Genomic DNA, 18,610 nt, shown 5'->3' with positions numbered 1-18,610 from the left:
AGACATTTTTTTAGACTTTTTAAATTTTTTTTTAAGGATGATTGAGGTAGCCACTAAAACACAAATAGTTAAAAAGTAGTCACTATGGAGCTGTGATACTGGGTATGGTAGAATAATTATTTTTATTATGCTTATTTTCTATACGTATTAAGATTTTTTTGGTCCAAAGTTGCTTTAACATTTGAAAATCTGTCAATGTAGTTTTGTTTTCTTATTTCTTTCTTTCTTTTTAAAATATTTTTGTAGTTGTCAATGGACATTTATTTATTGATTGATTGATTGATTGATTGTGCTGAGGATTGAACCCAGTGCCTCACACATTCCAGGCAAGTGCGCTGAGCCATAGCCTTAGCCCTGTAGTTTTCTTTCTTTCTTTATATATATATATATATATATATATATATATATATATATATATATATATATATATATATATATAAAATGTTTATTTTTTAGTTGTAGTTGGACACAATACCTTCAGTTTAATTATTTATTTTTATGTGGTGCTAAGGATCGAACCTAGGACCTTGCCCATGCTAGGCAAGCGCTGTACTTCTGAGTCACAACCCCAGCCCCTGTAGTTTTCTTTTTCTTTTTTTTGTTCCGGGGATTGAACCCAGGAGTACTTAAACACTGGAGCACATCCCCACCCCATCACCTGCTTTAAGTTTTTTATTTTGGGACAGGGTCTGGCTAAGTTGCCTAGGCTGTCCTAAAACTTGTGATCCTCCTAACTCAGCCTCCTGAGTTGCTGGGATTACACTACTGCACTGGGTTAAATAATTTTTCATTGTCACAATAAACTATAAAATAAAGGCCATATAATTGTCTCAACAGATTTATATATAAATATACATATGTGTGTGTATGTTTTAGTTGTAGTTGGATACAATATATCTATTTTGTTTTTTTATTTATTTGATATATACATACATACATATATATATATATATATATATATATATATTTTTTTTTTTTAGTTGTAGTTGGGCACAATACCTTTGTTTTGTTTATTTTTTATGTGTTACTGAGGATCAAACCCAGTGCCTGGCATGAGCTAGGCAAGTGCTCTACCACTGAGTTACAACAATAGATATTTTTGAAGAAATGACAAAATCCAATCTTTTAAAAATTCTGAGTACTTCAGGAATAGAAAGCAGGTTTCTCAATCTGATAAGTCCATCTATGAAAAACTTTATACAGTTGAAATATTAATAGTGAAAAGATTGAGTGCTTTCTCCCAACTATTGGGAATGGAGGAAGAATGTGTGGTTTCATCACTAAGAACTGTGTACAGTCACTTGTGTGTGTAGTTCCAGTAGCCAGTAACCAGAATGCTTTGGCAGGAGGGCTACTTGAGCCCAGTAGATTGAGAAGACTAGTCTGAGTAACAAAGCAAAGCTGTGTTTCAAAAAAACAAAAACAACACAATCCCCAAAACAACAGACTGAAGATCCCAGCCAGTGTGGTAAGGATTAAAGAAAGACATCCAATGTGATAAGGAAAAATTAAAATTGGCTTTGTTTATAGATAGGAAGATCCTGATCAGTGTATAAAACAGCCAGTAAAATCATTAGTTTAGTTAAGATTGTGTAGCACACAGTCAGTATACAACATATAAGCAACAAACAACTAGCAATTGAAATTTTTAAAAATACAACTTACAATAACATCCAAAGAAATAAAATAGTTAAGGATAAATTTGACAAAAAAATGCATATGATGCATATTCTGAGAACTTTGTTTCATTCCTATCTATGTTCACTCTTGTGCCTAAAATAGAGAGTAAATATTTGATAAATATTTGATTAATAGATGAATAAATTAAGGTACATGGGGAGGTTTTTAGGGAGCATCTATTTGACTATTATTTTGAGTTACTGTCTTTGTGAGGGAATAAATTTTGTTTGGCATTGCTTCAGTGATGAACTTCTATTGCCTAAAGCACTTAAAATCTTAATCTTATTTTTTGTTAAGCTATCTGTGAAACAGAGCCTGAGCAGCCTGTTCGACATTACCCATTGTGGGTGAAAGTAGAAGGTGAAGTAGATCCGGAGCCAGTTTATATCCCAACACCCTCAGTCATTGAGCCTATGAAACCATTATTGTTGCCTCAGCCAGAAGTATTATCTACTACTGTGAAAGGCAAACTGCTCACTGGAATTAAACCTTCACGGGCATATACTCCCAAGCCCAATCCTGTGGTAAGTGTGCCTGGAGTTTCGTTTCTTTCTTTCTTTCTTTTTTTTTTTTTTGCAAGTTACAAAAGTCATTTTTGGTTTATATTCTGTGAGCAATTTTTGCTTTTTAATGGGTTTGTAAGACATTGTCTTTTTTTGTTTAATCAGTTTTTTAGTTGCTGAAACTTTTTAAATGTCATAAAAATAGAAATGAATCAGTGATTCTTAAAGATAGGCATGTTTTTCTTCAAGAAGTTCATGGAAAGCTGGGCTTTTTACATGACTTGCAAAGTCTTTTAAAGATACTGTTATTCCAGTAGTATAAACTATTGTGTAATTGAGACACAAAATGCTAGAAAATGTAGAAAAATATTAAGAAAAGCCTTTTAAAAGCAAATTTTTAAATAGTAATAAAAGTTCAGATTTAAAGTAACAGTTGATATAATGTGTATCTGTGAAGATGGATAGGGAAAAGTAAGACTTCCCAGTCCACTCATTTGAAAAAGAATCCTCTACAGTGCAACACAATATAACACAGCATACATGGTTTCTGTACTAGTGGTGGTCTAAAACTTTGTTACTGGTCTGTGATGAAATAAATATAAGAACAAATCTTTGAGCCATGCATGCCTTTAATCCCAATGACTCAGGAGACTGAGGCAGTAGAATTGCCATTTGAGGTCAGCCTCAGCAACTTAGACCCTCACTCAAAATAAAAAGGGCTGAGAATGTGGCTCACATTGTTAAAGTACCCTTGAATACAATCCCCAATTTCAAAGGGGGAAAACAAACAACTTCTACAGCAAGTTGATTAAGGTTAATCTATTATATTGAAAAATTTGAGCTTGCAGTAATTTTACATGTCTTTTATTTATTTATTTTAATTGTAGTTGGACACAATACTTTTATTTTCTCTATTTATTTTTATGTGATGCTGAGGATTGAACCCAAGTGGTAGGCGAGCGCTCTACCTCTAAGCCACAACCCCAGCCCATAATGTCTTTTATTTTTCTATTTTTTTGGGGGTAGGGTAGGGTAGACACTGAGGATTGGACACAAGGCACTCAACCATTGAGCCACATCCACAGCCCTATTTTGTATTTTATTTAGAGATGGGGTCTCTCTGAGTTGCTTAGTACCTCACTATTGCTGAGGCTGGCTTTGAACTGATCCTCCTGCCTCAGCCTCCTGAGCTGCTGGGATTATAGGCATGCCCAGCTCTAGTAATTTGTTTTATTGTACTCTATCAGTCTGTGTTTGACTGGTGATTAACAAATGTGTATTTTAGCACAGATGACTTGAGAAGCACTGCTCTGGTGTAATCTGAAATTTCCTGATACTGAATGAAATCTTTCTGATTGCCCCAAGATTTAGCACATACAAATTGTACTTACACTGTTTAATTTTAAAGCTTGCATTTAAAAATTTCAGCTGATGGAATGGAAACACAGATTGAATATTTGTCTTCATTTAGAGTATAGGAGACTTTTTTTTACTATTGTATCAGATGTTTTGATATATAAAACTTGCAGATAAGGGAAGAGGACAAAGATCCAGTCTATTTGTACTTTGAAAGTATGATGACTTGTGCCCGTGTTCGAGTATATGAACGAAAAAAAGAGGAACACAAACAACCATCCTTGTCTCCATCCTTGTCTCCATCACTTCAGCAGCAGAACTCATGTCATTCTAGTCCTGGGAACCATAGTTCAAAGGTGATTACTTGTTACACAATTGTTTTTAAACTTTTAATTCCTTGTTGCTGGTATTAGAACTTGAATTACTATCAGAATGATTAGAATTTTCATGCTACAAGAATAATTAATGTACTCAAGACTTACATGACATGTAAATTAATTTATTTTTCTCCATACATTGGTGTTCTATACCTTAGGGTTACTAAAAGTATTATTTTTCTGACCTTGGAGTAAATAAAACACAACACAAATACTTCTGGGTTTAATTAAATTATTTATCTGTAATTAGTAAGATTTATGTCTTCCCACACTGATGAATTTTTTAAGTAACTAAAGCTTGTTCTGTTAAACCTAAAATATTTTCCTTCTTCACTAGAATAACTGTAGAGTACAATGCACATGACAACGATGATGGCGATGATGTTTTTTTGTTTTGTTTTATTTTTGGTGGTGGTGGTGCTGGCGATTAAATCCAGGGCCTCAAAGGAGCTATACCACTGAGCGATATTCCCAGGCCCTGATAATTTTTTCTTGATGACAGTCATTATTAAAAACATTAGAATAAGACTACTTGTTTTTTTCCCCCAGGATTCTATATGATAGTAATGTAGTTGTGTGTTCAGTTGGGAAGCTTTTTCACTAAAGGATCTGACCAGAACAATTATAAAGAAGGAAAAGTTTATATGAGGGCTCATGGTTTCAGAGGTCTTAATTCATAGAAGGCTGCCTCCATTTCTCAGAGCTTGAGATGAGTTGAATATCATGGTGGATGTGTGGCAGAGGGAAGCAGAGGGAAGCAGCTCACATCATGGTGAAGAAGCAGAGAGAACTCCACTTGCCAGATATAAATATATGCCCTAAACCCCACTTCCACCAGGCACACCCTACCACTTCAGTTACCACTCAGTTAATCCCTCTCAGAGGATTAATTCACTGAGTGGGTTAAGATTCTCACAACCCAGTCATTTCTCCCCTGAACCATCTTGCATTGTCTCACAACTAAGTATTTCTGTGTTATTTCCTTCCTTAGGAACCTGATTCTGAACAGCAACCCTTAAAACAACTCATTTGTGACTTGGAGGATGATTCTGATAAATCACAAGGTCAGAATCGTAGTAGTTACTGGTAATTATATATGTCTGGATTATATAATGGCAGAAAACCAAAACTAGCAATCCAGAGTATGTCACTTACCCTTTTTCTGGTTTCTGCCAAAAATAGAGATTAATAAGTAAGCATCTTATTTTTTGTTTGTTTGTTTTTTGTTTTGTTTAATAATTCTCAAAAATAAAATTTATTCATATTGATGTGGTATGTTATGAGAGACTTTTAGAGATGAGGTCAATTAAATTTTTTTTTTTTTTTTTTTAGCTCTCCTTACCAAACCTTAGCAGTATTGGCATTATGTCACCATGGATAGAAATATATTGGGGAGTTGAATGAAATCTTTCTGATTGCCCCATTATTTAGCATGTCAGAGCATGTTTCAGAGCAAACTTGCAAGTATTTTTGTTTTGCCCAGTGAATAGCAGAGTAGTAACCTAAGCCAAATAATCAACCTTGGCTATAGGTCTTGCTTTGTTTGCAAGCTAGCACTTCTTAGATAATAGTTAAGGCCTCTTAGAGTAATGTTAAGGGAACTTCCTTTTTATCAGAGGATAGTGAAAACAATTTTGTGAGATCTTTCTTCTTTTTGAAAAACTCCCAAATTATGAATGTTAAACTTACATATTAGGTTACCCCTGGAAAGTATATGGGAATAGAACATTGAGAAATTGTTGAATATCTTTTAAAAGTCCAGTAGTACAGAATTGCTGTGATTCAGAAAAATTTTTCAATTTTTTTATCAGAAAAGAGCTGGAAATCTTCCTGCAATGAAGGGGAATCCTCTTCTACCTCTTACGTGCATCAAAGGTCACCTGGTGGTCCCACCAAACTGATAGAGATCATCTCAGACTGCAACTGGGAGGAAGATCGAAACAAGATTTTGAGCATCTTATCCCAGCACATCAATAGCAACATGCCACAATCACTTAAGGTGGGCAGCTTCATCATTGAGTTGGCTTCTCAACGAAAGAGCCGGGGTGAGAAGAACCCTCCTGTTTATTCTTCTCGTGTCAAAATCTCTATGCCATCATGTCAAGATCAAGATGATATGGCTGATAAATCTGGATCAGAGACTCCTGGTGGTCCATTGTCCCCTGGGAAAATGGATGATATCTCTCCTGTGCAGACAGATGCTCTGGATTCAGTGAGGGAGAGATTACATGGAGGCAAAGGTCTGCCTTTTTATGCAGGGCTTTCTCCTGCAGGGAAGCTTGTGGCCTATAAGCGTAAACCCAGTTCAAGCACATCTGGGCTTATCCAGGTGAGAATTATCTTTAATCTGGACATAGCACCTTTTTGTATTTAGGTGACATCTTAATTTTTTTCAGAGCCCTTACTGGGCCTTAAGTCCTTTTACCTTCACATTTCCTGGTAACTGGGTATCAAAATCATTATCCCTTTTTCTAATAGGTCAGTTAGATGCATACCTACAGTGAATTTTTGGAACATTTATACACAGAAACAGAGCCTTGTATTATTAGATTTTTCTTTCTGTTCTTTTCAAAAAGATATTCTTAAACTTTATTGCATAGACTCTAGTGATATTTTGAGAACCAAAGATAGGAATTTAATCTAGTTTTTAAAATTTATTATTACCATACAGCTTTCAATACGAATCTCTTGTTTAGAATGTTAAGGCTAGTAAAGGGAAGATAATGAACTTGACTTTCAGACAGGCAGTTGGCAGTATATATTTAGAAACTTGGAGATATTTTATCTTGTTTTTGTGGTGCTAGGGATTGAATTTGGTGCTCTATCTGTGAGTCATGTCTCTATTCCTGGGGAAAATTTTAATTTATGAGAAATTCAAATACATAGAATTAAAAAAAATGAGTCATATATTTTTCTTTGATTTGTAAGGTTTTATCAGTGTAGTCACTTTAGGACAAATATATGTATCCTTGCTGTTCAGTAATTCATGAAGAATAAATTTGTAAAATTATACCAACATCTAGGAAATCCTTGGGAAGAGAAGTTCCAAATGAAAATGTTAGTCATTGTCAAGGTTTTCTTCTTGCTCAGTGGTATAAAATATATTTTTATAAGGGTAGAAAATGTATGCAAGTGTCCCATGTTATTGCTAAGGTTACTCAACTTTGGACTAAGGACTGCTCCATTAATATATAACTGGTCTACTTTAAAAAAAATTATTGTAGTTTACTCTTGCTGGTGCTATATCATTGCTTCTGTTGGTATTTCTTAAACTCTTAATGATGGAGAGAATGATATTTCTCTTTTCATTTATTGATTGATACTTTGGGAATAGTGACTTAACTGAGATTTCTAATAAGACTCCCTGAAATATAGGCATAGAGATTTTATGTTCTCTCCTGATCAGGACTTCCAAAGCCACCATAGAGTGTCATTTGAATAAGCAGTCAAGCAGTTTATAATATATGTTGAGCATCCTTAACCCAAAAAATGTAAAATTCAAAATGATCCAAGAGCCAAAACTTTGAGCATTGACATGACCCCATAAATAGAAAATTCCATACCTGACCTCATGTTGTAAGAGGGCAAACATACTAAAAATATTGTATAAAATTAATTACCTTCAGACTGTGAACACAGTTTAAGGTGTATATGAAGCATAAGTCAATTTTTTATTTAGATTTCGGTTTCATCCCCAAGATATCTCATTACATATATATGCAAATATTTTAAAGTCTAAATTTCAAAAACACTCCTAGTAGTCACTAGCATTTTCGATAAGGAATATTTAATCTATGTAGACTTTGGGGAAGCTGCTGAGTAGTCTTAAGCAGTCCCAACAGAACAGGCAGGACTGTCTGACCTAGATGCCACATAGCCTGAAAATCTGTACTAAAGTTTACTTTGGGATGGAGAGATCATGTTTTTTGTACTAAACTTGGATATTCCTGATCTCTCTGGGAATAATCACAATTTACCTAAGTAACAAAGAGTAGTTTTATTTTGCATCTTGGAAAATAGAATAGTTTGCTCTAGCTATCCTCCTTACTAATTTCCTATTAAGAGAGTAGATTCTACCTCAGTCCACCCTCTGTCCACCACTTTTTTCTTTTTTTGGTACCAGGGGCACTTAGCCACTGAGCCATATCCCTGCCCTTTTTATTTTGAGACAGGTTCTCACTAGTTAGTTAGGGCCTCACTAAGTTGGTGAGGCTGGCTTTGAACTTGGAATCCTCCTGCCTCAGCCTCCTGAGCCACTGTGATTACAGTGTATGCCACTGTGTCCTATCCCCCGCTTGATAAAAAGAAGTCATAGAAAAGGTTATTTCCTCTAGAGTCACCAGTAATGTGACCTAGAGAACATGGGTAAGAAAAATGGGAGGTTTTTGTTTTCTTTCCTTTAAAATAAAAAAGGGCCAGACATGGTGGCATATGCCTGTAATTCCAGCAGCTAGGGAGGCTGAGGCAGAAGGATCACAAGTTCAAAGCCAGCCTCAGCAACTTAGCGAGTTCCTAAGCAACTTAGCAAGACTCTTGTCTCAAAATAAAAATAAAAAGTTCTATGTATGTAACTCAGTGGTAAAGTGCCTCTGAGTTAATTCCCCAGTTCCAAAAAGAAAAGAAATAAAAATTTTAAAAAAGGAAAGAAGCAAACAAAAAACAAACAAACAAAAAACACTATATCTCTGTCCAAGATGGGCAGTGTAATCAACTCAGCAGAGAAAATCTGTGCCATATTTGCTTTGTTGGTTTACCATGTCTGATAATTTTCTGACTGGGTCTAGAGTTACATTGAGTTTTTACCAGCATTTGTTTTGAGCCCATATTTTGTCCAAAATATGAAGACAACATCTTCAAATTTGAGCCTTTTGATAACCAAAAACTGAAGTGACTTTGTAGCTTAGGTTATTGTATCAGTGGTTGTCATAACAACTTAAAGTAGATTTATCATATATATTTCAAATATAAAGGATGCTGGAAAAGACCCTTATTTCAGGGCCTCATTATTATTCTCTGGTCAGAGAGAGGATTCTGTGGAAGACAGAATTTTTCTGATGATTGTTAACCATTTTTGCTGATGATTGTTAATAGCTTAATTAATTTTTTAAATTAAAATAAAACAATTGCATGATTCTTCGGACACATTCCTGTGACTTTCCTATATCTAGGATGCAGAAGTGATGAGTTTCTAAGATTCTCTGTTTCTGTACTACAAAATGAAGAAAATGGAATTAGTTCTGAATACCAGATAATGGCATTTTTCTACTTCCCTATTACTCAGATTGTCCTGAATAGAAAAAGCCCACTTCTTTTTTTCCCCTTCACATCTGAAAAGTAGACTTTTAAAACCTTGTAAAAATGAAACCCCTGTCAAGGGAGAAGAGTTAGCAAGAGAATTTTATCTTTACAGAATTTCTCTTTGCCACTTGTTTCAGGTTAATGGTAAGAGTTACCCGCAGGCTAAGTTGCTATTGGGACAGATGGGGGCATTGCATCCAGCCAATAGGCTAGCTGCTTATATCACAGGCAGGTTGCGACCCTCAGTCCTGGACCTCTCAACCCTCAGTACTGTCATCTCCAAGGTAGCATCCAATGCCAAGGTGGCTGCATCCAGGAAACCACGTACCCTGTTGCCTTCTACATCCAACTCCAAAACGACATCCTCCTCTGGCACTACCACAAATCGTCCTGGGAAGAATCCGAAGGCATTTGTCCCAGCAAAAAGGCCAATTGGTAAGTTGGAGAGTACATATAGCTTGGAAAGGATTATAACTTAGTGCTTGATCAGTTATTACAGGTGTGAAGACTGTTAAAATTAGAAAAGGACAGGATTTGGCATAATTATTATTGATGTCTGTGTTACCTGAACCTGTTTTTTTTTTTTTTTTGTAAACTCTTCTGATGGCTTATGATTCTAGATGAATTAGAGTCTAGTTACTAGTTACTGTTAGGATTATTTTTGAGTCTTCTACATATTAATATAGAAAAGACGTGATTTAATTTTTTAAAAAATATTTTCTCTAGTATTTTTCCTGTAAGGATGAGGGGTTTTGGCATCAATCAAATTTATGTTCCTTGATCTTAAGATTTCAAGAAGCTAGAAAAATTAGAGAGTTGGGTTAGTATAGGCTCAGAGTAGAAAGTTTTTTTTTTATATAAAACATGGTTTTCAAAATGTTACATTGTTCCATACATCCCTGTTTTGTGAACCTTTATTTTGCTCAACATTTCATTTCTAGAGTATGTAATAAATTGCCTTCTAGAAGCACTTGTTTTAGCATTTAGAGAATTCCTCTTTCTTTTGTTTCAAATCTATTTAGGAATTTTAAGTAAAAGTGTCAATTGTGTCTTCATTCTTATTCCTCTAACAGGAAATTGAAATATCTGGCTGAAGGCTGGAGTTGTGTGAAGATAGAGAATAGGCATTGTATGCCTTAAAAAGAACCTATTTTGCCTCCTTTAAAAAAACAACTTTAATTGTGATTTTAAAACAACAACAACAACAACAACAACAAAAATGCAGCCCTGTCCTGCACTCTGTTGAAAAAATATCTATGCATTTTAAGAATATGCAGTACTTAACTGTCCTATTCATAAGAGACAGCCTTAAAGAGGTGGAGGTGCTGGTATAGGAGGAAGTGGTGGAAATAAGTTTTAAAATTAGGATTAGGCAAAAAAATCCTCTTCTTACTTTCTGTTTTAGGTGGTGAAGTTTTACTGCTGTATTGTCTTTTTAGTGTCCTGACGAATTGAATATTTTGCATAGCCAGAGAATTTTAATAGGAACACTCAGTTTTAATCCCTTTCTTGTTGGAATTATCTGCCATTGTTTTGGATTGAGGGAAGTGTTTTGATTTCTGTGGGTGGAAATTGGCACATATAATACAGGTAGGTAGTACCTGTAAGAAATTGACCCAGTGGTGCACAATTAATGTTGATAAGCACAGTCACTAGGAGGGTAAAATAAGAGAACTGAAGATTTTTGACCTGCAAATTTTTATTTGCAGCGGCTCGACCCTCTCCTGGTGGTGTGTTCACACAGTTTGTGATGAGTAAAGTTGGAGCCTTGCAGCAGAAGATACCTGGAGTTAGCACACCCCAACCCCTGACAGGGTCACAGAAGTTCAGTATCAGACCTTCTCCAGTAATGGTCGTCACACCTGTGGTTTCTTCTGAGCCAGTTCAGGTGTGCAGTCCCGTGACTGCTGCTGTCACTACTTCCACCCCTCAAGTGTTTTTAGAGAATGTTACTGCTGTGACATCTATGACTGCTATTTCTGACGTGGGAACTAAAGAAACTACTTATTCTTCTGGTGCCACCACTGCAGGGGTTATTGAGGTCTCTGAAACTAATACCAGCACCCCTGTAACATCTACCCAGTCTACAGCCACTGTGAACCTTACCAAAACTACTGGGATAACTACCCCTGTGGCTTCAGTTACTTTTCCTAAGTCTTTGGTAGCATCTCCTCCAACCATAACTCTTCCTGTTGCTTCCACTGCCTCCACCTCCATAGTCATGGTGACCACAGCTGCGTCTTCCTCCATGGTGACCACACCTACTTCATCTCTGGGTTCTGTTCCTATTATACTCTCAGGAATTAATGGGAGTCCACCAGTGAGCCAGAGACCAGGTAAGGCCTAATTATTACTAGTTTCTTAACTATATAGTTGTTTATGTAATTTTGCAGCTGGGGATAGGATCTTTCTGTCTGTCTGTCATCTGTCTCAGGATAACCATGTAGGTGTTTTCTGCTATGAAATTTGAGTGTATTTCTGAAAATATTTGCATTCTGCAAAACTGAACATTTTAAAATAATAGAGCTCATGGTTAATGCAGTTAGATCACTGAAAATATATAATTTTGTAAGCAAAACACTGCAAAAACAACTTATTCCTTGGGAGATAATCAGTAGAACTTAGTGGGCCTGCAGGTTGTCTCAGGAGATAACAAAAAAACTCTTGAAAAAGATTAAAATAGAAATGCTGGCTGAAGGACACCGAAATAATGTAGATGAGAGTGGAGCTCTGGGCCACTAGAGCAGTCATTAAGGTGAGCATGGGAGAAAGTACAACCTACTATGTGACATGCTGAGATCTAGGAGTACATATCCTTAAGAAGGGAACCATATGTACAGGAGCTCTTTTTTGAAGTGTGTGTGTGCTGCATTTTAATTTAAAAAACTGAAATGAAAGGGCTTCTGCCTATGCTTTATCCAAGCTGAGGGCTTTTTTTTTTTTTTCTTTTTTGAAGATTAAAATATACTCTTGCTGGGTGTGGTGACACATGCCTATAAATTCCAGCAACTTAGGAGGCTAAGATAGAAGGATTGAAAGCCTCAGCAATTTAACAGGGCCCTAAGCAACTTAGCAAGACCCTGTCTCAAAATAAAAAGGGATGAGGATTTGGCTTAGGCACACTTGAATATACTCCTGCTATTCTAGCTCTTTTTACCTAGCAAAAATCATTTTTATTTATTTTATGTGGCTCTGAGGATCGAACTCTGTGCTTCATGTGTGCCAGGCAAGCGCTCAACCACTGAGCTACAACCCCAGCCCTCATATTTTAAATTCTAAACTTCTTAGTTAAAATTTTCCTCTTGTTGGCTTAGGTTAAACAAATTCATAATAGGAATATTGTGTGCTTTGGTATATTTTATATCCAAATGCAACTACATAAAGTAAGTGATTCTTTTAGTCTCTTCAGAGAAGAATTAATGTATACAAAAATGAGAAACTTTGCAGAATTCAAGGGAAATAACTACCCAATATCAGTATATTGCTCTGAGTCCCATTTGTACTATTTTTTAATATTTATTTATTTATTTTAGTTTTAGGTTGACACATTGTCTTTATTTTATATTTATGTGGTGCTGAGGATTGAACCCAGTGCCTCATGCATACTAGGCGAACACTCTACCACAGAGCCACAACCCCAGCCCCCCCTTTGTACTATTTTAAAAATTATTGTTTTAATTAACTACTTTTTAATTTAAATGTGTTTTTAAGAGACCAAACTGAGTGGAAGTCAATGTTATTTGCCAAAAGACAGGTTGACCTCATAAACAAGTAGTAAATAAAATATATTAATAAATTCGAATATTTACTGTATGTTCTGTGCTTGTGACATCTCTTTCTGTTGATGAAGAGAGCTAGAAAATACTGAAGTCATTTTTTAAAGATAAAATATCTAAGATTGTGGGGCTGTGGCTCAGTGGTAGCGCACTTATCTGGCATGTGTGAAGCACTGGGTTCAGTTCTCAGCACCACATATAAATAAATAAAGATCTATCAACAACTTAAAAAAATCCAAGACTGGTACTTTCTTATGTATATAATCAAAAGGTTAAAATTGAAATGGGAATGGCTTTTCTATCAGTGTGATACAGTGTTACTTTATATTCGTATATCACTTAAAGAAATAGTGATTCTATTTTATTTTTTGGTACTGGGAATTGAACTTAGGAGCACTTAACCACTGAGCCACTTCCCCAGCCCAAAATAGTGATGTTAATAAATTTTCTTATCTCTTCTATAAATATAGAGAACTCAGGTAACTGCTAGTTCTAAGGAAGTGGACATTTTATTCTCAGTTCATAAAGAGCATATCAAGTTGGATATTTTGATTGTCTGTTTTTTTCGTTTGACTTATGTTTTTCTCTTTCCCTGCTCCTCACCAACATTTAAGTAAATTATCACATTTTCAATGGGTATAAGAAAGATTGCTTTCATTCTCTCAATTGAGGTAATTTAGGTTTTGAATCACTCTAAAAATAAATTTGAAAAGTTTGAGAAATTGTATTAACATTTTCTTAATTCATGTAAGATAGGTAAATGTTTTTTGTTTAAATTGCACAGTATTATTTTCATGAAAAAACTGGTCTTTGTTTTATTTCATTTTTAGAATAGTCCTAGATTTTTTTGTGTTACAGTTTATCATCTAAATGTTATGAGCATGGGGCCAGGTGTGGTGATGCACACCTATAATCCCAGTGGCTCAGGAGACTGAATCAGGAAGATCACAAGGTCAAAGCCGGCCCCAGCAACTTAGGAAGGCCCTAAGCAACTCAGAGTGACACTGTCTCTAAATAAAATATTAAAAAGGGAAAGGCTGGGGATGTGGCTCAGTGGTTCAATGTCCCTGGGTTTACTCCTTAGTATAAAAGAGTTATTAATATGATTTTCTCTTAGAATTTTAATGTTTTGTGTGGACACAATGCATATCTGATAGAAAATCACATTAAGCCAGAAATTTTGGGGTTTAATTTTTTTCCTTTATTGACAGACTATTAAATTTTTTACAGATTTATAAAACAAAGGCAAATAAGTTCACCAATTTGAATGATATCATTTGTTTTAAAACTGTCTTTTCCCTCTTGTCAGGCTTTATTTATCTCTCACTCTTTTTCTTTTTATTTTTTTAGTTTAGATGGATACAATACCTTTCATTTTATTTATTTTTATGTGGTGCTAAGGGTACCCAGGGTCTCAAAAGTGCTAGACGAGTACTCTACCACTGAGCTATGACCCCAGCCTTTACCTGTCTCTTTGATGTCTTTTAATTTAACATGAATCCAAATTTAGGGGCATACCCTGGTTGTCATTAGGCAAAAGCAATATCTCTATAAAAGTACCTCTTGACAGTTAATGCCTTTTTTTTTTTTTTTAAATCATTCTGGGTTCTCTTGTGGGGAGGTGATAGGGATTGAACTCAGGGCCTTGTGCTCATAAGGCAAGCACTCTACCAACAGAGCTATATCTCCAGTCTTTTAATCATTCTGAATACAAAACTCTTGACAATGTCTGGTTAGTTACTTGAGTTTAAAACAAATTCCTCTCAGCCATAAAGAGTGTATTATAGAGGGACAAGATTTTTCCAATTTTATAATTCAAATTAGAAGTTGCTTGTAGCATTGTCAGATCCTGTATTTGTTGTCATAGCTTTTTTCCTTCATATGTTGAGGAGAATTCTGATATTATGTTTCTGTTTTGTTTTTTAGAAAGTGCCCCTCAAATTCCAGTGGCTACTCCACAGATCTCTCCTAACACAGTGAAACGTACTGGACCACGATTGTTGTTGATTCCAGTACAGCAGGGTTCTCCTACGCTTAGACCTGTCCCAAACCCACAACTTCAGGGACATCGGATGGTCTTGCAGCCTGTAAGGAGTCCAAGTGGAATGAACCTGTTCAGGCATCCCAATGGGCAGATTGTCCAGCTCCTGCCTTTGCATCAGATTCGAGGCTCTAATACCCAGCCCAGTTTACAGCCTGTCATGTTTCGGAACCCAGGTATAAAGTTAGAGATCTTTCTAATGAATTTTTCTTTCGGTAAATCAGTTGGCTATATGATTTATTACTACACCGGGATTATTCTTAATCTCTTAGAGTCACATGTCCAAAAAAGAAAAACACCAGTGAATTATTGAGATGGGCAGTCATGATTTAAATTTTCTTTTTCTTTCTTTCAGGGTCTGTGATGGGAATCCGGTTACCTGCTCCTTCCAAACCTTCTGAGACTCCACCAACTTCCAGTTCATCCTCTGCTTTCTCTGTTATGAATCCTGTAATTCAGGCTGTTGGGTCTTCTCCAGCAGTGAATGTTATCACTCAAGCACCATCATTGCTTTCCTCTGGACCTAGTTTTGTCTCTCAGGCTGGCACATTGACCCTGAGGATTTCTCCTCCTGAACCACAAAGTTTTGCAAGTAAATCAGGCTCTGAAACCAAAATTACCTATAGCTCAGGAGGGCAGCCTGTTGGTACAGCCAGTCTTATTCCTCTCCAGTCTGGTAGTTTTGCCTTGTTACAGCTCCCAGGACAAAAGCCTGTTCCTAGCTCCATTCTTCAGCATGTTGCTTCCCTTCAAATGAAGAAGGAATTCCAGAATATAGATCAAAAAGATGAAATGAACTCTATAAAAAAAGAGAAGGAAACTAGGAAAACTCTACAGTCAGAAGGAGAAGGTACAGACCCAGAGGCTAATAAACAAAATTCAGGAACTATTGCCTCAGAGGAAACTCTGAATATTTCCTTGGAAGATGGGGGTGATCGTTTGGATGAAGATTCTCTTACAGAAGAAGGTCCCACAACTGTCAAACCTTCTAAACTCTCCTATATCACTGGGTCACACACAGATGAAGACTATAAAAATATTAATGAAGAGAGTGGGACTAGAAATCATAGTAGTTCTAAAGAAAAACTGTCTCTTCTAGAAGTTAGGACGATTTCTGAAAAAGCCAATATTATGACAGTACAAAATGTAAATAAAGTACAGCTACAGAACTGTGCTGTGAAGGTGGAACAGCAGAAGGGATTCGACAATCCAGAGGAAAAACTAAATGAGTTTCCAGTCATCTCTAAGGAAGAAAGTAAACTTGAATTGTCAGGGAGCAAAATTACTATGGAGCAGCAGTCTAATCCACGGGCCAAGGAGAAGGAATGTGGAGACTCTAGGGAGAAGGACAGTATTAGGGAAAAATGGAGAAAACACCTGAAGGGCCCTTTGACCCGGAATTATGTGGGAACTTTGCAAGAATGTAAGGAGGAGACAGATGAGTTGTTAATTAGAGAAGCAAAGCCATGTCAAGAAAATTCCGATGTATTTCAAGAACGGGGGATCTCTGACTTACTTGGAAAAAGTGAAACTACTGGGAATGCCAGAGTTTTAAAAACTGAATGTGATTCTTGGAGTATGATTTCTAATCCTGCAGCCTTCTCCATTGTTCCTAGGAGAGCTACAAAAGGAAGCAAAGGGAATGGACACTTTCAGGGTCACTTATTGCTACCAGGAGAACAGATACAACCAAAGCAAGAGAAGAAGGGTGGGAGAAAAAGTACTGGCTTTACTGTTTTGGATTTGGAAGAAGAGGATGAAGAAGATGAGAATGAGAAAACCGATGATTCTATTGATGAAATTGTGGATGTTGTTTCTGACTACCAGAGTGAGGATGTTGATGATGTAGAAAAGGTGGTGAGCCCATTTTTGTTGTGACTGAAACCTCAAGGATTTAAATGATTTATTAGAGACAGTAGCTTTTCCAGAAGATCAGTAAGACCTAAAACATTCATTTGGATGCCTAGGTTTAGATCATTATTAACAGCCCTGTAGCTTTTAGGATGTATCAGACAGGCAACATTTATTGGGCTTATCCTTTGACATTTGTCTGTTTTTTATGGTAAGGTAGCTTGAACTTTTGGGGTATAGATGCTTGAGAATCCCTAGTAGCTTTAAAAGGAATGTTTTGAAACCACTACACCCATTTGATCTCCGTAGTTTCTTTGACATTTGCTACATGGAGTGATTCTAATTTATCTGTTAGATATAATATATAAGAAACAGAATGAATGGGTGACCTTTGAACTGGAGGATAACCCTGTCTGCTTGCATTTAGAGTGAAGTTTTTGTTTTAGAGAAAAACTGAAAAATACCATCTAATATTTTTAACGAAATTCTGCCTTAAATTGCATTTTAATTATCATCTGAATACTTAGTTTCCAGAATTTATATTTTAGACTTTAATTATAATCCTTTGTAATATGACTTTTATAATTGATTATTAAAAATTTCCTGAAGCATTTTTATAGGCCTCCTACTTAGGGGTGTATTAACTGAACTAAGTAATTGTGAGTCAGGTGTGATACAAAGCAGGAGTTAGAAAAGCTTTTTCTGTGAAGAGCCAGATAGTAAATATTTTAGATTTTGCAGGCTGGTTGGCTCAGCTGCTGTTGTGTGGTAGCAGCCACAAACAATACATATGTTAATGACTGTGGCTTTGTTCCAGTAAGTCAGGCTTTGATTTGCCAAATTCTGATACAGGGTCTGATTTAAGCATGAGACCATAGGGGTGCCCTGAAATTTAAACAATCTCCCTCTTTTTGGGAGCTGATGACATAGCCCTCTGTACCGATTATCATGTGGTTGATTGTTTCAGAATCTCACTTCCTTAAGATTCATTCAGCTCCTGAATTGTTTGGTCTTACTTTGTTAATCCCTAATGACCTTATGCAGATAAAATATAACAAAAAGGTTAGTATTTTAAAACTCTAAAATGTTTAAATATTTTAATGTTCCTGGTTCATTATTTTTGAACCTCAGTTGTCTGATTTATAAGTGAGGATCTAGCTCTAAAATTGAATGATTCTATATGCATTTGCCTTATAATTTTCTATGTAATCCTTTTCAAGGTTATATATCTAGAAATCTGAATTCATTGAGTTTAAAAGTTATATTGCAGATCTTACAGTGCTTTTTGTGATCTCCTGTTATAGTCAATTCAGAGAAAAATCAGACCAAAAAATAGTTCAACTTTAAAACTATTGCTAGTTGCAGAATTGATTTTAATCGAGTCAGTTCTTTAGAGTGCCATAATTGCAAGGAGATACTGCTTGAAGGTGCAAGTTGGGAATTTCATAGATAATTTACACAGATTTTTTAAAAAGTAAGAACAGTATTTTAAATGATCTCCAAAATCTAAATTCTATATAATTTTTATGTACATGCCCCATGCTTAAGTTATCTTTATACTTGTTATTAGAATTAGATTGAAATGCTGTGAGCAAAGCTCTGAATAGCCACTTTAATGAAGTACTGGGTACTTTTTTTGGGGAAAGTCTACAGTTGAAACTATGCCGTAGGCAGACATTCTTCAGTCTAAATATCACAAAGCATATATACCTGTAATACTAACTAAAA

The 18,610-nt window shown here is 35.7% G+C and overlaps 1 protein-coding gene across 26 annotated transcripts in view; it reads left to right on the top strand.

The window, feature by feature from the left end:
- The window catches only part of Mga (MAX dimerization protein MGA), a 128,166-nt gene that overhangs the window by 94,892 nt on the left and 14,664 nt on the right, over nt 1-18,610 (top strand). For 13 of the 26 annotated variants that reach the window (XR_013438818.1, XR_013438816.1, XR_013438817.1 and 10 more), the window contains 8 exons: nt 1,978-2,204; nt 3,713-3,895; nt 4,908-4,980; nt 5,728-6,245; nt 9,352-9,649; nt 10,924-11,550; nt 14,917-15,207; nt 15,387-16,885. Coding sequence is in view for 23 of the 26 variants with exons in the window: in XM_040275646.2 (XP_040131580.2) it covers nt 1,978-2,204; nt 3,713-3,895; nt 4,908-4,980; nt 5,728-6,245; nt 9,352-9,649; nt 10,924-11,550; nt 14,917-15,207; nt 15,387-16,885 (3,716 nt within the window). In the remaining 3 variants the exon portion in view is untranslated. Of the gene's footprint in view, nt 1-1,977; nt 2,205-3,712; nt 3,896-4,907; nt 4,981-5,727; nt 6,246-9,351; nt 9,650-10,923; nt 11,551-14,916; nt 15,208-15,386; nt 16,886-18,610 lie in introns of those variants that run through there. The other 13 variants (XM_040275648.2, XM_005316439.5, XM_021725939.3 and 10 more) reach the window with 13 other exon arrangements.

The sequence above is a fragment of the Ictidomys tridecemlineatus genome, chromosome 5, assembly GCF_052094955.1.
Source record: "Ictidomys tridecemlineatus isolate mIctTri1 chromosome 5, mIctTri1.hap1, whole genome shotgun sequence".
Classification (NCBI taxonomy): domain Eukaryota; kingdom Metazoa; phylum Chordata; class Mammalia; order Rodentia; family Sciuridae; genus Ictidomys; species Ictidomys tridecemlineatus.
This window is presented reverse-complemented; position numbering and strand designations above follow the sequence as displayed.